Raw genomic sequence first — 23,886 nt, 5'->3', positions numbered from 1 at the left:
AAGACCATTTATTTTTGAATCCTCAATTAAGGAGAATAAATATTTTTCATGTAGTACTGTGTCGTAAGCTCAGTAGGTCAATGTCAATACTGTAGGTTGGAATAGATCCAACCTCTTCTTTTAATCATCTGACTGCCAAGGAGAATCCTTTTTTCTGATTGTTCAGTTCATACCTTTTTTCCTCCTGCTCAGATCAGAATAAGATCTCTCTTTAATTTGCTTAGAGGCATATTTGTCAGTTATCTCTTCAATGCTGTAAATTTGAGGTGCATCTCAAAGTATTCTTCAGGTTACTGCATATGGGAAGAAGAGGATAGAGAGTTGGAAAAGGGGGGCTGGTAGAGTGAAGAGGAATGGGTAAAAATAAAGGGTGGGGCCAGAGTAGAGTTTGTCATGGATATGAAGAGGATGCAGATGAAGGAACTGGGTTTCTGAGAGTAGGAAAAAGAAAAGGAGTACTTGTGGCACCTTAGAGACTAACAAATTTATTTGAGCATAAGCTTTCATGAGCTACAGCGAAAGCTTATGCTCAAATAAATTTGTTAGTCTCTAAGGTGCCACAAGTACTCCTTTTCTTTTTGCGAATACAGACTAACACAGCTGTTACTCTGAAACCTGAGAGTAGGAAGAGGAATAAGAGGATGAAAGGAGATAGAGAATAGAAGGTTAGAATGGACGGGGAACAAAAAGGAGAGGCTCAGTACAGAGAAAGGATTGTCTGGTGGTTAAGGCTAGACTGGCAGTCAGGAGAGCTGTGTTACATTCACTCTCTCTCTGTTCTTCAGTTCCCATTTATAAAATGAGGATAATATTTCTCCTATCTTCAGTTTAGATTATAATCTCTTTGGTACAGAGACTGACTGCCTTTGCACAATGGAGAGTCAATCTCAGTGGAGTCTTTTAGGTGCTAATGTATCGCAAACACTTAACAGTAATATAATATCGTAACAGTAATATAGGAGAAACTCTGAGAATGTTTTAGACAGGTGGTTATAGGATGTTAGGTAATGCGCCCAGCTAAAAGTTGGGCAGTACAACTGCTGTAGCTAGTTGAAGGGAACCTTACCTGTTACCTTTTTTAAAAACAAAAAGTGTTTTCTAATCAACCTATTTAACGAATGTTCCGGAACTTGTAATTCACGTGAGTGGATATCTAATACTACATTGTCGCCTTTGGAGAAGTGGAATTTCCTCCTACAAACTTTTGTTTCTCAGGAGGGATCATTTCATACATTCCCACACAGCTGCTTGCCAAAGTTGTGAGATTTTGTTTTGTAATTGATAAAGAAACAAAATGGCAATAGAAGCAATATCTAGTTAGGCCTCATTGGTGTGTAGCTGCATGCCGCGCACTATTAAGCCAGCTGTAATAATTCAAAAAGTAGAGTTCAAATATTCTAATCAGGTCACATCTTGTAAGCTATCAGATCAGCTTATATGAAAGCAACTTAATTTTCTGTTTTCACATTTTAAATTTAAAATAAGAACGTAGAACGGCCATAGTGGGTCAGACCAAAGGTCCATCTATCCCAGTATCCTGTCTTCCGACCAGTGGCCAAAGCTAGGTGCCTAGAGGGAATGAACAGAACAGGTAATCATCAAGTGATCCATCCCCTGTCCCAGCTTCTGGCAAACAGGCTAGGGACCATCCCTGCCCAGCCTGGCTAATCGCCATTGATGGACTCTATCCTCCATTAATTTATCTAGTTTTTTGAATCCGGTTATAGTCTTGGCCTTCGCAACATCCTCTGGCAAGGAGTTCCACAGGTTGACTGTGTGTTGTGTGGGGAAAAAAAACAAAAACTTCCTTTTGTTTGTTTTAAATCTGCTGCCTGTTAATTTCATTTGGTGATCCCTAGTTCTTGTGTTACGAGAAGGAGTAAACAACACTTCCGTATTTACTTTCTTCACACCAGTCATGATTTTATAGACCTCTATCAAATCCCCCCCTTAGTTGTCTCTTTTCAAAGATGAGAAGTCCCAGTCTTATTATCCTCACATGGAAGCTGTTCTATATCCTTAGTCATTTTTGTTGCTCTTTTCTGAACCTTTTTCAATTCCAATATCTTTTTTGAGATGGGCCACCACATCTGCACACAATATTCAAGATGTGGGTGTACCATGGATTTATAGAGCGGCAATATGATATTTTCTGTCTTATTATCTATCCCTTTTTTAATGATTCCCAAAATTATTTGCTTTCTTGATTGCCGCTTCACATTGAACAGATGTTTTCAGAGAAATATCCAGTGACTCCAAGGTCTCTTTCTTGAGTGGTAACAGCTAAGTTAGACCCCATCATTTTATATGTATGGTTGGGGTTATGTTTTCCAATGTACATTACTTTGCATTTATCCACATTGAATTTCATCTGCAATTTTGTTGCCCAGTCACCAAGTATTGTGAGATCCTTTTGTAGTTCTTCGCAATCTGCTTTGGACTTAACTATCTTGAGTAGTTTTGTATCATCTGCAAATTTTGCCACCTCACTGTTAATTTCTTTTTCCAGATCATTTATGAATGATGAATAGGATTGGTCCCAGTACAGACCCCTGCTGGACACCACTCTTTAACTCTCTCCAGTCTGTAAAATGACCATTTATTCCTACCCTTTGTTTTGTATCTTTTCACCAGTTACCAATCCATGAGAGAACCTTTCCTCTTATCCCAGGACAACTTACTTTGCTTAAGAGCCTTTGTGAGGCATCTTGTTAAAGGCTTTCTGAAAATCTAAGTACTCTATATTCACTGGAATCCCCCTTGTTCACATGCTTGTTTGAAACACTTCCCTCCCACGGCCCTCCCCAAAAGAATTTTAGTAAACTGGTGAGGCATGATTTCCCTTTACAAAAACCATGTTGACTTTTCAACAAATTATGTTCATCTCTGTCTGACAATTTTGTTCTTTACTATAGTTTCAACCAGTTTGCCCAGTATTGAAGTCAGGCTTACTGGCCTGTAATTGCCAGGATCACCTCTGGAGCCCTTTTTAAAAATTGGCATCACATCAGCTATCCTCCAGTCATTTGGTGCAGAAACTGATTTAAATGATAGGTTACAAACCACAGTTAGTTCTGCACTTTCACATTTGAGTTCCTTCAGAGCTCTTGTGTGAATACCATCTGGTCCTGGTGACTTATTACTGTTTAGTTTATCAGTTTGTTCCAAACCCTCCTCTAATTCCTCCGATCTGTCACTTTAAAAGAAGGGTTCAGGTTTGGGAATCTCCCTCACATCCTCAACCGTGAAGACAGATGCAAAGAATTCATTTAGTTTCTCCACAATGGCTTTATCGTCCTTGAGTGCTCCTTTAGCATCTCGATGCTCCAGTGGCCAAACTGGTTGTTTCTCAGGCTACCTGGTTCTGACGTACTTAAAAATAATTTTGCTATTACTTTTTGAGTCTTTGGCTAGCCGTTCTTCAAATTCTTTTTTCGCCTTCCTAATTGTATTTTTACACTTCACTTGCCAGAGTTTATGCTGCTTTCTATTTCCTCACTAGGACTTAACTTCCACTTTTTAAAGGATGCATTTTTGTCTCACACTGCTTCTTTTACTTTGTTTAGCCATGGTGTTGCTTTTTTGGTTCTCTTACTATGTTTTTAAATGTGGGGTATACATTTTAAGTTGAGCCTCTATTATGGTGTCTAAAAAGTTTCCATGCAGATTGCAGAGATTTCATTTTTGGCCGTGTACCTTTTTAATTTCTGTTTAACTAACTTCCTCATTGTTGTGTAGTCCCCTTTTCTGAAATTAAATGCTACAATGTTGGACTGCTGTGGTGTTTTCCCCGCCACAGGGATGTTAAATTTAATTATATTATGGTCACTATTACCAAGTGGTCCAGCTATATCATCTCTTGGACCGGATCCTGTGCTCCACTTAAGACTAAATCAAGAATTGCCTCTCCTCTTGTGGGTTCCCAAATTAGCTGCTCCAAGAAGCAGTCATTTAAGGTGTCGAGAAACTTTATCTCTGCACCCCATCCTGAGGTGACATGTACCCAGTCAATATGGGGATAGTTGAAATCTCCCATTATTATTGAGTTTTTTTTATTTTTATAGCATCTCTAATCTCCCTGAGCATTTCAGTCACGATCACCATCCTGGTTAGCTGGTTGATAATATATCCCTACTGATATATCCTTATTATTTGAGCATGAAATTACTATACATAGAGATTCTATGGTACAGTTTGGTTCTTTTAAGATTTTTACTTCATTTGATTCTACGTTTTCTTTCACATATAGAGCCACTCTCCAACCAGCACGACCTGTTCTGTCCTTCCGATATATTTTGTACCCTGGTATTACTTGTCCCATTGATCATCCTCATTCCACCAAGTTTCTGTGATGGCTATTATATTAATATCCTCATTTAAATCTCGGCAGATTGCTGGATTTGGTGGTTCGTCCTGTTCCTCTGTGTTCTCCCTCATTTGAGAGTAATTGGCAGACACCATGTAGAGCTTCTACTTCATGTACTATATCCAGTCCATTACAGTCAAACTCACGGAGCCCCATATTGCACACGAACATTTCAAGAGCATCAGAGTTGAATTTGTTGGAGACTCCTCTTGTGGTTAAGGTATGTAGAATTGGTAAACTTGAAATATTTTTAAATTTCTTTTTTGGGAAAAAAAACACCCCACAATACATAATGCCAAGCATGTAGGTATTGAATTGTTGGATCTCCCATATATGCATTTTATTTGTATGTACCTAATTCCATTAGAAGCAATATGTGGAAAACCGACTTAAGGAGAGGAGTATTACAAAATGATAAAATTATGTTATCTATTAACAGTTTATACTTTACCAAATAGCTTTATAAAACAAATTTATTTTTATTGACGTGCAGGCAAGAGTGCTGAAATGGGGAATGTCAACATGTCCAAATACTTATTATGCCAATTATGGAATAACTAGCCACTAGGGGAAGTTTATTTTAGCCCCTAGTAGCTAGTTTGACTTAAATTCCTAAGCCTGATGGTTTATATCCCTTATATTTTCTTCTCCCATCTACTGTAACTGTAGACGTTTTTATGCATATAAATGTCAGTCTGTTTGTGAACTTCATTAACCTCATGGCCTCAACGGTATCTTATGACCGTAAGTGCCATTGTTTCATTATTCATACATACATTTTTTTTGTGTTTACAGTTTGCTGCCATATTTGAATCTCTCTCTGTTGAATAATGAAAGTATGAAGGAACTTTTGATTTATCTATTTGGTGCTGTTCTCTTTGTACTCTGTCATGACCATACTTATTTGTCTTTGTTCTGAATTACATCCTCAATCTTAAATATCTCTTCATACAGATTACTTTCCATATGTTTAATAATTTTCATGACCCATCTTTCAATGCCCGGTTCGCGCAGCTTGTGCAGCAGTGATGTTCCATGAAATTGACACTTTGCATGTAGTCTTCAGTTCAGAGATCAAATTAAGATGTTTATTCCTTTACATAGAGAGCTAAAGCTTTGGCCACATCATCTGCTGCTTCTGGGTTCCCTGGATTTACTCTGCAATCTATTTTGAGATCCAGTCTTCGTACCACACCCATAGCAACTCCTTCTGCATCTTCAGGAAGATCAATTACTCCTCCCCTACGGGCAAAAGAACCCAGAATTTCATTCAGGGAAGAGAATGCAACTTCCAAATGGACAGCTGGGGTAAGCTAGGCTACAGTTGGTGAAAGGGAAGTGATGGTGGAGAGTTTTAAAGCTTTGTAGATTGCAACTTGGTGTATGTTTTTTAAAAGCTTTTGCAGTATGTCATTGTAGATTGTTCAGTGTATGTTATGTGTGTATAATGGCAAGTCAAAGGATAAGCAAAAATTAACTCAGAAATCAAAAACTATTCTAATGGTAATAGAATTTATGCAAACGGAGATTCAAGTATAATGAAATAGCACAATGACCGTAACAGTCCTATCACAAGTTTTTGGACAGGAAATACAAGCTGCTCTTCCATATAAATTCTTTCAGGAAATTGCAATCTATGTACCACTGAAAATATTTCAATTGTATAGGAAGAAAAAGGTTATACAATCATTGGCCAGCTGTTCTTTAATGGTAGAATTATGGAAATTAATACTGTTACAACCTGGCCTAGTACACAAGTGGACACGGTAGCTGGGTCTCACATTCTTCAAAGCCAGCTGGGTCCAGGGTAGTGTCTAATCACTATTTCTGGCTCTGGGACCATTTGGCATACCCTTGAGCTCAGACCTCACATCTGACTCCTTTCCTCAGAATGAAGGATGCCACCATCTAGCTGTCCTAGACCCCATATGGCACCTGCTGATCCCCCCAGTCACTTATACATGCTCCACCATGCTGTGATCACTTACCTTCTAGTTTAACCCCTTCAGAGACAATATGGTGGGAAAGAAGGAACACAGGCTTAGCAAAGGGATTTCTTAACCACAAAAACTTTATTATTAAAGCACCCGAGAGTTACAGATTTTTGAAAGCAACAGAAGTCCTGGGAAGTATGCTACTCACATCTGATCTCGCACCTTCTGATAGTCTTAAGTTGTCAACATTTCAGGCGGGCAGACTCCCTCCTGGCTGCTCTCTCCTGCTAGTCCTTATGTTTGGCAATGATCACACCACCTGCATAGAGCAGAACTTTGCTCTTAAGTAAGGTCTCTTATCTTTCTGCCATGTACCCTGCTGAGAATTTCCTTTCCCTTCCACCCATGCTACTTGCCCCTGTAGATAAACCATTGTTCTGGGGGCAGGGTGAGCTAACAGTTAAGACAAGTTTCAGAGTAACAGCCGTGTTAGTCTGTATTCGCAAAAAGAAAAGGAGTACTTGTGGCACCTTAGAGACTAACCAATTTATTTGAGCATGAGCTTTCGTGAGCTACAGCTCACTTCATCGGATGCATACCGTGGAAACTGCAGCAGACTTTATATATACATAGAGAATATGAAACAATACCTCCTCCCACCCCACTGTCCTGCTGGTAATAGTTTATCTAAAGTGATCATCAGGTTAGGCCATTTCCAGTGCAAATCCAGGTTTTCTCACCCTCCACCCCCCCCCACAAATTCACTCTCCTGCTGGTGATAGCCCATCCAAAGTGACAACTCTTTACACAATGTGCATGATAATCAAGTTGGGCCATTTCCTGCACAAATCCAGGTTCTCTCACTCCCTCACCCCCCTCCAAAAACCCACCCCCATACACACACAAACTCACTCTCCTGCTGGTAATAGCTCATCCAAACTGACCACTCTCCAAGTTTAAATCCAAGTTAAACCAGAACATCTTGGGGGGGGGGGGTGTAGGAAAAAACAAGAGGAAATAGGCTACCTTGCATAATGACTTTGCCACTCCCAGTCTCTATTTAAGCCTAAATTAATAGTATCCAATTTGCAAATGAATTCCAATTCAGCAGTTTCTCGCTGGAGTCTGGATTTGAAGTTTTTTTGTTGTAAGATAGCGACCTTCATGTCTGTGATTGCGTGACCAGAGAGATTGAAGTGTTCTCCGACTGGTTTATGAATGTTATCATTCTTGACATCTGATTTGTGTCCATTTATTCTTTTACGTAGAGACTGTCCAGTTTGACCAGTGTACATGGCAGAGGGGCATTGCTGGCACATGATGGCATATATCACATTGGTGGATGTGCAGGTGAACGAGCCTCTGATAGTGTGGCTGATGTTATTAGGCCCTGTGATGGTGTCCCCTGAATAGATATGTGGGCACAATTGGCAACGGCCTTTGTTGCAAGGATAAGTTCCTGGGTTAGTGGTTCTGTTGTGTGGTATGTGGTTGTTGGTGAGTATTTGCTTCAGGTTGCGGGGCTGTCTGTAGGCAAGGACTGGCCTGTCTCCCAAGATTTGTGAGAGTGTTGGGTCATCCTTTAGGATAGGTTGTAGATCCTTAATAATGCGTTGGAGGGGTTTTAGTTGGGGGCTGAAGGTGACGGCTAGTGGCGTTCTGTTATTTTCTTTGTTAGGCCTGTCCTGTAGTAGGTAACTTCTGGGAACTCTCCTGGCTCTATCAATCTGTTTCTTTACTTCTGCAGGTGGGTATTGTAGTTGTAAGAAAGCTTGACAGAGATCTTGTAGGTGTTTGTCTCTGTCTGAGGGGTTGCCAATTGTGCCCACATATCTATTCAGGGGACACCATCACAGGGCCTAATAACATCAGCCACACTATCAGAGGCTCGTTCACCTGCACATCCACCAATGTGATATATGCCATCATGTGCCAGCAATGCCCCTCTGCCATGTACATTGGTCAAACTGGACAGTCTCTATGTAAAAGAATAAATGGACACAAATCAGATGTCAAGAATGATAACATTCATAAACCAGTCGGAGAACACTTCAATCTCTCTGGTCACGCAATCACAGACATGAAGGTCGCTATCTTAAAACAAAAAAACTTCAAATCCAGACTCCAGCGAGAAACCGCTGAATTGGAATTCATTTGCAAATTGGATACTATTAATTTAGGCTTAAATAGAGACTGGGAGTGGCTAAGTCATTATGCAAGGTAGCCTATTTCCTCTTGTTTTTTCCTACCGCCCCCCCCCCCCAGATGTTCTGGTTTAACTTGGATTTAAACTTGGAGAGTGGTCAGTTTGGATGAGCTATTACCAGCAGGAGAGTGAGTTTGTGTGTGTATGGGGGTGGGTTTTTGGAGGGGGGTGAGGGAGTGAGAGAACCTGGATTTGTGCAGGAAATGGCCCAACTTGATTATCATGCACATTGTGTAAAGAGTTGTCACTTTGGATGGGCTATCACCAGCAGGAGAGTGAATTTGTGGGGGGGGGTGGAGGGTGAGAAAACCTGGATTTGCGCTGGAAATGGCCTAACCTGATGATCACTTTAGATAAGCTATTACCAGCAGGACAGTGGGGTGGGAGGAGGTATTGTTTCATATTCTCTATGTATATATAAAGTCTGCTGCAGTTTCCACGGTATGCATCCGATGAAGTGAGCTGTAGCTCACGAAAGCTCATGCTCAAATAAATTGGTTAGTCTCTAAGGTGCCACAAGTACTCCTTTTCTTTTTAGTTAAGACAAGCAAAATAGATGGCCTCAAGTTGCAGTCTTGATGGTTTCTCAGTGATAATCCTTCAAAAAGGTGTTAAGTATGTTTCCTGGGCAGGGAAGCTGTCTGGAATTCAGTGCAATAGGCTTACCTCATGGAAGTTCAGATTTGGGTAGTCACACCTTCTTGTCAACTGTTGGGAATGGGCCACATCCACCCTGATTGAATTAGCCTCATTAGCACTAACAACCCCCCCCCCCACACACACACACACTTGGTAAGGCAACTCCCATCTTTTCATTTGCCCATAGAATCATAGAATATCAGGGTTGGAAGGGACCTCAGGAGATCTAGTCCAACCCCCTGCTCAAAGCAGGGCCAATCCCCAACTTTTGCCCCAGATCCCTAAATGGCCCCCTCAAGGATTGAACTCACAACCCTGGGTTTAGCAGGCCAATGCTCAAACCACTGAGTTATCCCTCCTGCTGTATATTTATACCTGCCTACTGTATTTTTCACTCCATTTGTCTGATGAAGTGGGTTATAGCCCACGAAAGCTTATGCCCAAATAAATTTTTTAGTCTCTAAGATGCCACAAGGACTTGTCATTGTTAGTGCTAAAATCTTCACTCATAATACAACAGAGATACAGATATCTCAAACAATATTCACCATGAGTTCTTGGAAAATAATATGCCAATTTTGGCTTATTTGCAACTAAAGCCTAATATCATATCCCCTGTAGGAAGCCCAAGTTTCAGGAGACCATTAAAACAAGGATAGAAATACTAATTACAAGAAAGGCCTCCTCTAAGGGCCTGATCTGTGCATGGTGTAACATTGTTACTGATGGATCTAGAAGAGAAGACTGGAAAAATGGGGAAAGGATCTAAAAGCAGATCTCACTTTGAAACGAGTGTCTGGAGAAAGGCCAAAATTTCATTTATTTGTGTAACTATTAAGGAAAATTATTACAGAATGCTTTATCAATGGTATTTCATTCCATTTAAACTAAAGAAAATATAAACAAAAGAGTCATAAATTCTGGAGAGGATGTGAGGAAATAGGGACCTTTCTGCATCTGTGGTGGAATGTCCTGAAATGATATTTTGGAGAAAAATAATAAATAGAACTTTCAGGATAACTAAAGTTATGCTACCAACCCAAGGAACCCATATTGACTCTGTTAGGTTACTATCCAAAGGAGGTTATTGATTTGAGGAAGGATCCACTGATGATATAATTCCTGATAGCAGCCAAATGTGCAATAGTGGCATGGAGAATTGAAGTATGGGAAATCATTTCAGTGGAAAAAAGAGACAGTCTTATATCCGTATCCAGTAGATTTTATAATATATGGCTACCATTTTTGGAATTTGAACAGAATACACAGATAACAGGTTGACCAAGCACAAATGGTCTTTTAAAGGTAACAAATACAAGTCATGAATAAGATTTATTAATACTTGTATGGAGAGTTCATGTATGTTAATAATTTATTTTTAAATCTCAATAGTGGAGTATGGTCACTTTAATCTACTTGTTCCAGACTGTAAGACTAATGAACACTGAAACCTTTTTATAATCTATATAAAATGGATATTATTTAAAGTGACATTGTTAAGTAGACTAGGGCCAACCTTAATGTGTAAGGGAAGTTCCCTATTTTTGAAAACTTGAAAACAGTAGTGGGTTGGAATATGAGAACCAGAAAGTGAGACTACAAACAGAAAATAAACTGAAAAAGAGTACTTGTGGCACCTTAGAGACTAACAAATTTATTTGAGCATAAGCTTATTTGAGCATCCGATGAAGTGAGCTGTAGCTCACAAAACTTATGCTCAAATAAATTTGTTATTCTCTAAGGTGCCACAAGTACTCCTTTTCTTTTTGTGAATACAGACTAACACGGCTGCTACTCTGAAACCAGAAAATAAACTGACCACAGTTCACTTTAACCCTCCAAGCTGTCTGAAATCAGTGAATAAATACTGTAGTGAAAAGTCCATTCAATTTTTAAACTCTAGTTTTAAAAGCTAAGATGGTATTAGTAACATGGTTAAGAAATAGCTTTAATTGTCAGTATATTGACTATGTCCAAATATCAGAAATAAGTTTCATATGTCTTTATTCCCTGGAAAAATTTGGGTTTCATTTATGACTCTAATTTATTTGTTTTGTTTTTTTTGTTTTAAATAAAGATGCTGGGAGATGATAAAACAAAACCCCTTGTAGCTTCATCTGAACATAACCTTGGAGTTCAAATGGAGGACACTTGGTCTAAGGACAGAGAGAAAGTTTCTCCCTTTACTTTGAGCTGTCCCAGGGAGGATCCTGCAGAAATGAATGAGTCCTCAAAAGGTATAGCAGGAGATGTCCTGGAGAAAATGGAAGTCAGCAAAGAAACTAGTAATTTTTCTGCCAGGTCAGACCAGACTACCTTGGAATATCATGATGCAAGATCACCAGGCGACTTTGAGGATGATGTTATCTTCATAACTTCTAAACCAGCTAATTCTTCCGACGAAGGTGTTGCTATCATACAGGAAGAGATGGAGGAAGAAGGCAGTGAGGTGGTCAAAAGTGAGCCTTTGCAGTTTGAACAACAGACTTCTTCAGAGCTGGAGAAACAAACTGGTATGTGTTGTCATGTGGTCACTTAAGTAATCTACTTAAATGACCATTTGGGTGCCCTTTAAAAGGTTAAATGATAATTATAGTGGACAGTAGCTAATATTGATATAGTGTGCTAGGCCTCCATATTTGAAAAGATCCTTCCACTGTAAGCCTCTATTTTGAGGCATCCTTAACTTTCTCATATGTTGTGCTTTGGGCTGACATTCCTTGTGCTTAGTCTCAGCCAAGAGGCAACAATTTCTTATTTTTGAAAGCGGATATTTCTAGTTTGGGTTTACATGTGGGTTTTTTGTTTTGTTTGTTTATTTTTGTTTTGTTTTTGGTGTTTGAGTATGAAAGACTTTTCATCAGCTGCATTTTTACCCATTCTTTGATGCTTTAGGATTAAACAGTTGCTTCAGATTTGTCATAGGCTTAGTCCTCATTGAGAAGGCCTTTGATCTATTTGAAAATGTTGATAAGTTAGACATATTTGAAAACATCATATTGGGACTGTATAGTAATCTTTTCTGTCTATTGAATTGTATCCAAGATACACTATTTCTGGTAGAGACATGCAAGTGTCCATCTGTTTGTGGCATGGAATCTTAAAATTGCTGTGTTCACACCAGTGGGTTATGCAGTCAAGTATTAATGCACATAGTGTATTTGAATTGAAAGGTTCTGCAGGGTCTGGGGGGCTGATTTGTCATCAGTGAGGTGCCTCACTCCCATGTCTATGTGAGCAGCAGAAGTTCTCAACTACAGTCTCCACTTATTTACACAAGCAGAGGGGAATGATCCAGGTCCAAATATCTGTAATAAAATGACCTTAACGATCATTTGTAGTTGGACAAGAAATACAAGATGCTTTTGCAAGCATAATAATCACTAGGTAATCTTTACAAGAAACCTTCTTGTTATGTTGGGCTGTGATGGAAAGGGTTCTGTACAATTGCAGTATAAATGTGATATTTTATCACTGGCAGCAGCAGAAGGTAGTCTATGCTGCTTCTACTTAAACCATTTTGTTTGGTCCAGCAGTGTGATCCTAATTCAGGTCACTGAGAGTAATATGAAGAGGGAGAAAGCAGGCACCCAGACCAGAAAGAGGCTAAAGAAATGCACAAAATGAAGTATGACAAGACAGAAATGATAGTGGTGTTCAGTGGTTTAGCCTGGCAATGCATTAGTTTAAGATCAAGCTTTATTCCTCGCTCAAGTGCCAAAAGCATTTGATTGTGCTTCTCTCCCCTCCTACCTTTTGGGGATGCAGTGGAGTAAAAGGATGTTACTAGCATTACCCACCTCTGGGGAGGCCAAAGTCAAGCCCATCTCAACCAGGGTGTTCAACATTATGGAAACACAAAAGGGCATATTGGAAAGGTCTCTGGTAAGAGGATGGAGAAGAAACAAAAATAAAAGATATGGAGATAAATATCCAAAATCCAAAGAAAGGGAAGAGGTGGACTTTATCTTTTGCTCTTAAAATTAGAAGCTTTTGTTTGAAGTTTTCAGTAGCTAATCCGGTTGTTCTTTGACTTTTAATAGTCAGCCACTATATACATCTTTTCCTACCCCCTAAAATTTTGTCATTCGTTCATTTGTTGCCCTTGAAAGAAAAATAATACGAGGGCAAAGGTGCCAAAATATGACATCAAATTATACGGTAATGGAAAAATATTCTCAGCAGAAGGTTCTCAACCACTTGAAGTACCTTCCAGCCCTACATTTCTATGATTGTGTGAGAGAGATTAGTTTCTTTTGTAGTGGGAGCAATAACTCAGACTTTTTGTGCATTTAAATCTCAACAACAGCAATGTATTAGTAGATCACTTTTGCATTTTAAATAAGCAAAATAATGAAGCACATAATGAGGTTTGTAATTTAAAATCAGGTAAACTTTTTCAAAGAACTTGAGTTGTGTTTAATGCAAGTAATTACCTGTTGTTCAGCTGTTAACAATGTTGTTCCTAGGATTTCTGGAAAGGACAGAAATAGCGTGTCCTACCCTTCCTGAGGAGGGTATGTTGGTGTTGAATCACTTAAGCACCTTTCAAGTTGCTGGAGCCTCTACTTGTTTGTCAGCCGGTGAAAGGTAAATATGTAAAAATAAATAATTTGGGTATACAAATGAGCGCCATTTGGCTTTCTTGTACTTTAAAAGCTCTATTGTCTTAAGTTCAGATTGGTTCTCTATTTTACTTTCATAACCTACATCCTATCGGGGTTCCTTGCATCTTCCTGCATAAACATAACCTCAGTGGTTAATAATCAAACATTAACTCTCAGAAAGACCGTCTTCACAAAGTACTGTGGTTACAAACTGGTTAATTCAATCATGAAGTTATTTAAAGCTTTCCCAATTTGAGTCTGTTAAACTGACACTCTGTACTTGAAAGTCTCACTTCTGTCTGAAAATTGTGTACCTCATGTAATTAAAAGTAATATCTAAAGTTCCTATGACTGAAAAGTTTTCTGGGGGATTCCTTCAGTTGGTTTACTTTTGTGTATTTTGACAATATTTTGTACAAAATCAGTTTCCTTAAAATATATATCTTGCTCTCTCTTAATTAAGTATTTCATTGTATTGAAAAGTCCTGCAAGTACCTAAGCACATGTAGGAAAATTGAATAATTTATGGTAACTTTATTGGCACAGACCTTACTTTTTGTACAACTTGTTCTAAACTTTTGTTATAGTAGTTACATAAATAATCGCTCTGCAGAAAACAGTATTTTTATTACTGTCATTTTTTTAAACGATGAAAACACTTAGAGTGAAGGGACATTTAATACTTGAATCATGCCATTACTTAATGTATGTGTGTAGTTATTTACAATGAGACCTGAGCTGAATGCTAATATTTTGGGGTAGGGAGTTCCAATTTTTGTTCTGAATGTGTTCTGTTATGAGCATGGACATGAGTATTTTAAAACTAGAACAAAACATTTTTAAAACGCATATAGAGGTTCAACCTCTTGTTTCTTTTCTGTTTACAAAGTGAAACCGCCACCGAAGAGTCCAAGATGCCATCTTTATCAGAAGAAAAAGAGCTGCCTCTCACAAGATCACAGGCTTTGGAGGCATCAGGAGCAATTTCTGAATGTATGTATGTTTGGTGTATTTAGCAACAAGTGAAAGTTTTAACTGTTGAGTTAAGGTAGCTGTAGTTAGGTGCATAAAAAGTATTTGAGCTGCCAGGGTTAAATGCACAACTTACCCTGTCACTCCACACTTAACAGATTGAAGTGAAGCTTGGCAATGCAAATTTTTGTCAACTTAGAGCTAGAATATACTTATCAAAGAACCTCTGTTTAGAGGAGGCAGAGTTAACGCATACATTTTTATTGAATTGGAGATTTAGGAAAATTGATATTACAATTCATTGTTTCTATGTGCATAGCACACTGCTGCAAATTGTACATCTTTGCTGCAGAATTGAGTTCAAGTGTGCAACGGACACACGCTTTAAACACCCTTCTAACTGATGGCAGGGGGCTTGGTACTCAAGCTGTAGGAAAGAAGTAGCAAGGAGGGAAGGTGTCTGTACAATCACTTTTCCTGTCTCAAGTGTTGAGGGCTCTTAACTCCTTCCTTGTGACTCTTTGGTGTGAGGCCCTTTATCTCTACATAATTCAGTCTTGCAAAATGAGGTGGGCTTGGCTACTAGGTTTTGGAACATGGAGCACCTACTTTCTCATCCTACATGGAGGCAAGATGAGTTCAGTGGCATTGCATTGGCAGCCCATGTGGATAGCAAGGCAGAGGAATTGTTTTTCTTTGTGGCTTCAAGCCAGCAGAAAATGTTGCTGATACCCTGTTCCACAGCTGCAAAAATGTGGCAGGCATAATGCATTGGATGTAACAGTGAACTAGTCCGGCTGTTTGGACCTTAGGAAGTAGACCTCCAAAGTGATATTTGAGGTAGATTGGTTTTCCCCAGACTTGTAATGTCCTTTGCTAGCTTTTGTTTGGCACTGTGTGGGGCGAGAGCATATAGGTCTTGTACTCAATATATCATCATCTCCTGGCTGTGTGCGCCGGTTTCCGACTGTTTTTATTAACAGTTCTGAGACCCAGTTCATGCTGTTTTAAGAGAATATTTTATTACCGAATTTACAGAAAAAGAATAATTTTTTTACTCAAGAACATAAGAATGACCCTATTGGGTCAGTGAAAGGTTCATCTAGCCCAGTATCCGTCTTCCGACAGTAGCCAATGCCAGGTGCCCCAGAAGGAATGAACAGAACTGGTAATTAACAAGTGATCCATCCCCTGTCGCTTATTCCCAGATTCTGCCAGACAGAGGCTAGGGACACCATTCCTCCCATCCTGTCTTATAGCCATTGATGGACCTATCCTCCATGAATGTATCTAGTTCTTTTTTGAACTCTGGCAAGGAGTTCCACAGGTTAACTGCATTGTGTGAAGAAATACTTCATTTGTTTTATACCTGCTGCCTATTAATTTCATTTGGTGACCCCTAGTTCTTGTGTTATGAGAAGTTGTAAACAACACTTCCTTATCTACTTTCTCTACACCAGGCATGATTTTTGAGATCTCAATCATATCTACCCGTAGCCATCTCTTTCCCAAGCTGAAAAGTCCCAGTCTTATTAATCTCTCCTCATACGGAAGCTGTTCCATACCATAGTCATTTTTGTTGCCCTTTTCTGAACCTTTTCCAATTCCAGTATATCTTTTTTGAGATGGGGCAACCACATCTGCACACAGTATTCAAGATGTGGGCGTACCATGAATTTATAGAGAGGCAACATGATATTTTCTGTCCTGTTATCTATCCTTTTCTTAATTATTCCCAGCATTCTGTTCGCTTTTTTGACTGCCGCTGCACACTGAGTGGATGTTTTCAGAGAACTATCCACAATGACTCCAAGATCTTTCTTGAGCGTAACGGCTAATTTAGACCCCATCATTTTATATGTATAGTTGGGATTATGCTTTCCAATGTGCATTACTTTGCATTTATCCACATTGAATTTCATCTGCCATTTTTTTTGCCCAGTCACCCAGTTTTGAGATCCTTTTGTAGCTCTTCGATATCTTATCAAATATTGTTGCTAATCTGCCACTAAATGTAAGATAACATAGTGTTTACACTAGTTGAAAAATTTTAACTCAGAAAAACTTTCTTACAGCTCTGGAACAGTCTTGTTCAGATCGCATGTCAAGAAATGTGTTCCCCTGGTCTACTCTATTACAAAAAGAGGCCCTGTAGGGTACAGCCCGAAGGCCTGGACAGTTTGTCAGTGATACTTAGACTGAGACTTGCAAGCCACAAGTTGCTCTTTAATGTGTCTCCTGCAACTCTGTGCAGCACATAATGTCAACCAAGAAAAGTTATTAAGCAATCAGGATGCTTTTACTATGTTATTAACCAATTGTGGTTGATAAAAATAATAGTCATTTTGCTGTGAGAATTATATAATTTTTATATTAAACAATGAACTCGCACTACTGTGGCTCTTTTGGCTAATTTGGCTCCTGAACCACTGAGATCTGAGTATCCCTGGTTTAGGTGTTAAGTCTCAAGTTGGCATTTGGGATTATGCCATACTTTGGTCCATTATAAAATGGTAATTTCTCTGTTATGGCTGCGCATTAGCAAGACAAACTTTTATTTTTTCAATACAGGAAAATCCTTTATTTAAAAAAAAAAACAACTTAGAGGACACTTGTGAAATCAGTGGGTCTTAACAGTATGAGGCTGGGATGAATGAATTGTGGACTGAACTGAATTCTGCTGAATCAGTTTTGTCTGACCTGTGTATAAACATGCACGAATATTAGTATTGTGTGGAAATATCCGCTATCCCACTCTGTCCGTGATTCTTCTGTATAAAAGTACTATTGTTTCCCTATGCCCCACCAACACCCGATTCAAGGATCTAGACCAATGTTTTAAAGAAGCATACCTACAGAGTATCAATTAATACAATTCTCAGTATTTATGCAGCAGTTAAAATGAGTCCAACTTGTGCAGCTTTTTATGTCAGACAACTTGAAGTCAGAAATTTACTGGGGCAAAAATCTCTTTCAGCTGTGATCAGTATCCGTCACAGTGAGGATATTCCCAGGACTCATTCAGAAAACCAGCTTCAAGAGGAAAGGGTTGAGGACCTACATGAAGATCAGAAGTCAGAGGAAGCTGCAATAGAAGAAAATGTTCTGTTCCTGCAAGAAAAAACATCTACTTCTAAAAGTCCTCCTGAAACTAAAGAAGTTAACGTAAGTGAATTATTTGTCCATTTTACTAAGTTAGTACAAGACAGAAAAACTCTTAGGAAACCTGAGAAGCTTGGCAGTTGGCGTCTAAATGTTTTCATGTGACCTGTAAGTCTCTTCAATTGACTTAGCATGACTAACTTCAGTGCTTAGTTAGAGATCTTTGTGTTTCCACAGCACCTCGGACAATGGGACCCCAATCAAGATGGGTATTGCTACAGCAATACAAAAAACTAAGAACACACAGTCAACGTCCTTCTTTTCCCAAAATCAGATTGGACCAGTTACATATTAATCTGATTTGCTTAAATATAAACATTTATGCAAGGCCTTATGTGAAGTGGTCCAAAATCAAACATCTGTTTTAAGGCTAAAAGCAAGTAGAGGGGGCAGTGCAATTTCATTTTAACAAAACTGAGGCTCACTGGGTAAACTTTTCAGAAGTGCCGAAGTGATTTGGGTGCCCACACTCCAATAATTTTCAGAGACTTAGGGTCCTAAGTCCTGTTTTCAAAAGTGACATAGGAACTTAAATAGTTGGAAAATTTTATCCACTGTTCCTAATTAGTGTAAATAGTTTCTCAGTAATGTAATAATTGGACTGCCAGGTTGTTTCCAACAAAATAGAAATTCTTTTTAGGGTTCAAATCCCAATTTATAGAACCTCTGACATTAGTTATGATTAAGGCTACGTTTTAGTCATGGGTATTTTTAGTAAAAGGCATCCATGGGTCATGGGCGGTAAACAAAAATTCATGGCATGTGACCTGTTCATGACTTGTACTATACACCCCTGACTAAATCTTGGCTGCTCTGGGGCGTCCCAGGGGTGCCAGGGCTCCTTTTACTGATTGAGGGGTGGGGGGGTGTTGGCGGGGCTGGCAGGTTCCCTACCTGGCTCTGCGTGGCTCCCTGGAAGCAGCGACATGTCCCTAGCCAGAGGAGCGGCTGGGGGGCTCTGCATGCTGCCTCTGCCTGCAGGCGTCACCCCTGCAGCTCCCATTGGCTGCGGTTCCTGGCCATTGGGAGCTGCGGAGCTGGCACTCAAGCTGGGGGCAGTGCACAGACAGTCCCTGGCCACACCTCTGCCTAGAAGCCAAGGGACATGTTGCCGCTTCTGGGGAGCCCCCCCAGGGTAAGCACCGCCCAGAGCTCTCGCCCCCTCCTGTGTCCCAACCACCTGCCCTAGCCCTGAGCCGCCTCCTACACCCAAACGCCTCCTGATGCTTGGGTGTTGGGGGGGAGAGGGGGGCACAGTGGCCCGAGACAGCCCCAGCAGCGGATGATGCAGCTGGCCCAGGGCCTGCCCAAGCTACTCAGGCAGCCCCCGGACCAGCTGCACTAGCTGCTGCAGAAGTCATGGAGGTCCCAGAAAGTCACGGAATCCGTGACTCCCGTGACAGACTCACATTCTTAGTTATGATTTTAAAGGGTGGTTCACTGCAGTATTCTTAAACTAAAAAATAGAATTGTTAAAACCTCCAGTTGCCTTACTGAATTTCATCTCTGATGTGATTTTTACAACCCCTCTGGCCGCATATGGTTGAAGAAAGAGCTGTGGGAGTTATTGAGACACATGTGAGCAGCATACAGGGCAGACTCAGAATCACTGTGCAGTATTATGACTGTGGTGAGAAGAGATATTGCACTGTTGTCATCTTGTAAGGATCAAAGGGCTGGGTAGGAGGGTACAACACACACATTCTGAGCACACAGCTAAGCACAGGGAGGCAGTCTCCATTTCTTGGCTGAGACTCTGAAGGTATATAGACATTCTGCCTTTGCCAGCTTTGGAAACTGGAGGCCAGGGTATAGAAGGTCAGAGTACTCTTGGTTCTAGGAATAGTAGGTTAAGAACCCTCTGTGGAGAAAAGAAAGGAGCAGCTGCCATGAGAGAGGCAAAGCTGCTGAGGTTGGTGACATAGCTGCTGGTAGGGAGCCACCTGGAGCATAGGAAGGGCTTTTCTACCCTTGCCTAACTCCCCCCTCCTTCTCCCACTAGCATACTTGCAGGCTTCCCTCATTGGCTTCTCTTCCCCTATTGTTAAAGCCTTGAGCTTAGAGCGGGATGTCTACTTTTCTGTTGACAGTCTTTGCGTCAGTGTTGAAGGTTGTACAATGTCAGTGTCCCTTGGGTTTAGTCAGTCTCCTAGTCACACTTGAGTGGCAGGTTTTCTTAATAAGATTTCTTAGCAATTGTTAAGAGTACAGGAGGCAGGAAAATGAGAAGTGAATGCTCACTTTTGAGGAGTTCTTAAGAATGTCTGAATATGGGTTTTTGGCTCAACCCTTTTACTTTACTTACATTCCTCTTAGAATAGACTGGAGGCAGTTCCCGATCTACCTCAGACTTATAAAACAATATAATTGATTCCTTGCTGCTAGAAAATCTTTGTAATTGTAAACAGAAAATCTAAAACTGCTTAACTATCTGGTTCCATGTAATAAATACTTATTTTCAGTCCCTTAAATTGCGTGCATTTTGTGTGTAATAGAGAATGATTTGTTTACTTCTAACTATTGTGCTCAATAATGATTCAAAAGAAGGGGACACCATTGACCTCAATCATATCAAGGCCTGCTGAAAGTTAGTATATGCAGAAATTAATATATGAACATACATTAATATATTACTAACAAACCGGTTTACTTTTATTTTAGATTATTGAAGATGGCACATCTGATGTCCAAGCTTCAGAAGAAACAGCTGAGACACCTCCATTTAATGAGCAATATCCATCAGGCACCCTTAAACTTCAATATAACTTTGATGCTATCAAACAGCAGTTCACTTGTGACTTGCCTGATACTAAAGACACCGATGAATGTGACGCAGCTGAAGGGGATGGAGAGCTTTTCATGTCTGAAAGCAATTTTACTTTAATATTAGAAGGAGAAGAAGGTGAAACTGAGACAGGAGACCCTATAACGTTAGATATGTCTACTAAACCAGTTAGCACAAAAACAGAGGACAAGCATATGAATCATGTAGGCAATATTGATAACCAAGAGAACATTACGAATTCAGTGCCCACTGTAACTAATGATCAGGAGTCTCAGAATATTGCAGAGCCATTCCCATATGTGCCTGAACCTGTTAAGGTAGCTATTGCTGAAAATTTATTAGATGTAGTCAAAGACACAAGAAGTAAAGAATTCACTTCTGAAGTAGTGGAACAGTCTGTTCATGAAAGTATACCTTTAATGAGCAAAATGGTAACTAGTTCCCAGAAGTCAATAAAGACTCAACTAACAACTGGGCAGGAAGCAAATGCAGATAATGCCAGTGTTTGTCAGGTAGACTATGTGGTGACACCGAAACGTCCAAGGGGACGAAAGAGAAAAAATCTAAATATCCCCTCAACAGATGCTCAACAGCTGTCAAATGCAGGCAGACCAGATCTGTTGGGACCGTGTACCCTGAGGAGAAGTGCTAGGCGAACAAAAGAAACTTCTGCGATTCATGAAGGTTCTCATCTTGATTCTGATGGAAATTCTCAAGATCAGCAAATATCTCAGATCCCTGATACTCCTAGGAGAGGCTCCAGGAAAACTAGGGGGAATCATTTAGAAACATCAGACAACGTTCATTCTATTGGACAGTCATTACAGATGGTTGGTACCCCAAGGAGAGGGTTAAGGAGAACCAGGGAACCTGCATCAGTACTTTCTGAACAGGCTAATGAGGAAATTCCTCTTGCTGAAGAAGCAATTAAGCTACCTGCTACTTCTAAAAGGACTGGTAGAGGTGCAAAACGTTCAGTAGGGGATCAAGAAAATAGCCAACTTTTCACTGATCACAAGGTAAAAATGGCAGTTAGTCCCAGTAAAAGTGGAAGAAAACTAAAAAGTGTTGGTTTACAGCTTACTGAAAACATCATTACTGATCAGGAGACAGAGCCCTATGAGCAGCAGCTGCCTGTGCCAACTAGAAGAGGCAGGAGGAAAAAGACTAGTACATCATCAGAAGTTTCAGAAAATTTTGAGCTTGATACATCTAAGCCTTCTCATCATCAAATGGAACTTAAATCTTCTGTAACTACTAGACGAAATATTAGAAGGAGGACACTAAATCTGCCTGCAGGTACGGATTCTATACCCACTCTGGAAGACATACATTCAGAGGAGAGAGAGAAAATGCGTGATACCCCCAAGAGAAGAGCAACAAGAGTTACACCTGCTAAAGTAGAAAAAACAGGTACTGGAAAACCCACTCTAGAGAAAACACCTGTTCAGCCAGTTGAGGCATTGGCTGCAACCAGGACTTCAGCAAGAGCTGGACATAGAAACAGAAAGAGGCAACTACAGTCAGTATCAGAGGAAAGCACAGAGGAAGAAGGCTTGCCTCGAGGAACTGATTGCAATCCTTCTTTGCTAGTTGCAGACCTAACTGAATCAAGACTTGATGAAATGGAGAGAACTTTAGCAGTTCATGGTACTCGTGTTACGAGGACCAGATCCAGCAAAACTGGCATGCATCAGAAGCTCTCCCTAGAGGAAAATGAGTCCTTCTTTTTCTCTCCCCCTCTCACAAAGCTTACAAAGAAATCAAAAGGTACCTGAATTATTTTCTGACACAAAATAGGAATGCTTACAATTTCATTCTCGCCTGTCAACTACATGAAACATATTTTGAGTACAGTTTTATGTAAGGAACGTAACCATACAAAAGTTAAGATTCATATTGAAGGATACAGTTCTTTTTTTTTACTTGTGTCTAAGAGTTACGGGACTCGGTTATTATAGAAGCCTCTTAATATGAGGGAGTTGAAATATCACAAGTCCAGTGGAATGAAACCTAGTCTGATCTTTTGTCTTTGTTTTTAATTTCTATCTAGCTTAAGTATTTCAAATCATTAATTTCATTACATGCGCCTGCCTTTCGTTGTTCATTGGTGGAAGAAATAGGGTGTTACGCTCCCACATTCTAGGTAAAGTTTGAGTTCCCCTACTTGTAGCGCCAAAATGAGATGCATCTCTCAGTAGATCTTGCAGCTCTTCAGTACGTGATTGTCCTTCGTGCATCTTGTGTGCTTTGGTTGGGAAGCAGTTATGTGTTAGCTTTGTTATCCCAGAACTAAAGAGTTAATATGCCACTGAAATGATGAACAGTTCACACCTATCAAAGCCAGTGTTTCACGTTATCTGGATACCCAGACAGGCATCATTGGATTAGTTTTTATCTGGCTCACATTTTGCAGTAAGACTTGGGAGACCAAGATGCAGCCGTTATGGGAATGTACCAGAACTTTGAGCTTCCATGAGACAGCCCAATTTGACCCTTGTTTTAGATTTAAAAACAAACAGATTTTTACTGGGGTGTAATCGTGGTTTTGCTATTCTGTGCTTAAATATTAGTTGTATTTTTATCTTTCCCCATCATTTGTATTTACATTAACTGTACATTTTGTCATTGTAGCTGAAAAGGCAGAGCATCCTGTACAGCTCAAGGATTTAGACCCAGAGTTGTCTTCTCAGTTTGTGTTCTCACCCCCCCTTTTGAGGTCGAGGAGGAAACATGTATCCAGTATTTCACGGATCGTGAAAGAATTGGTAAGTAATATTTGTAATTACTTCATATCAATTTCAAGCTTTTCTCTGTAACTCTTTTACAAACTATATTCTTTAATTATGACTGTTGCAGAACCCTGTTCTGTAAAACCGTAATGTTTTTACAAGAAAAATTTAAAATAAATCAATGAAGTTAAAACTATTTGCCTTTCTTCTTGAGAGTTAATTATAATTAATACTTGCAAAAATAAATCTGAATATATTTAAACTAAGAATAAACAAACCTTTTAGCGATATTATGGGAACTACAGGCCAGTCAGCCTCACTTCAGTCCCCAGAAAAATCATGGAGCAGGTCCTCAAAGAATCAATCCTGAAGCACTTACATGAGTGGAAAGTGATCAGGAACAGTCAGCATGGATTCACCAAGGGAAGGTCATGCCTGACTAATCTAATCACCTTCTATGATGAGATTACTGGTTCTGTGAAT

At 39.8% G+C, this 23,886-nt stretch overlaps 1 protein-coding gene across 3 annotated transcripts in view; it reads left to right on the top strand.

Annotated features, from left to right (window-relative positions):
- AHCTF1 (AT-hook containing transcription factor 1) overlaps window positions 1-23,886 on the top strand; it is an 87,150-nt gene that overhangs the window by 59,229 nt on the left and 4,035 nt on the right. For all 3 annotated transcript variants that reach the window (XM_077813501.1, XM_077813499.1, XM_077813500.1), the window contains exons 27-34: window positions 4,391-4,586; window positions 5,471-5,674; window positions 11,223-11,658; window positions 13,615-13,735; window positions 14,642-14,745; window positions 17,702-17,889; window positions 20,548-22,441; window positions 23,306-23,439. In XM_077813501.1, the coding sequence (XP_077669627.1) occupies window positions 4,391-4,586; window positions 5,471-5,674; window positions 11,223-11,658; window positions 13,615-13,735; window positions 14,642-14,745; window positions 17,702-17,889; window positions 20,548-22,441; window positions 23,306-23,439 (3,277 nt within the window). The remainder of the gene's footprint in view (window positions 1-4,390; window positions 4,587-5,470; window positions 5,675-11,222; window positions 11,659-13,614; window positions 13,736-14,641; window positions 14,746-17,701; window positions 17,890-20,547; window positions 22,442-23,305; window positions 23,440-23,886) is intronic.

This window comes from Eretmochelys imbricata, chromosome 3 (genome assembly GCF_965152235.1).
Source record: "Eretmochelys imbricata isolate rEreImb1 chromosome 3, rEreImb1.hap1, whole genome shotgun sequence".
Taxonomy (NCBI): Eukaryota; Metazoa; Chordata; order Testudines; family Cheloniidae; genus Eretmochelys; species Eretmochelys imbricata.
Note: the sequence above shows the minus strand (reverse complement) of the source record. Positions and strands in the feature narration are given on the sequence as shown.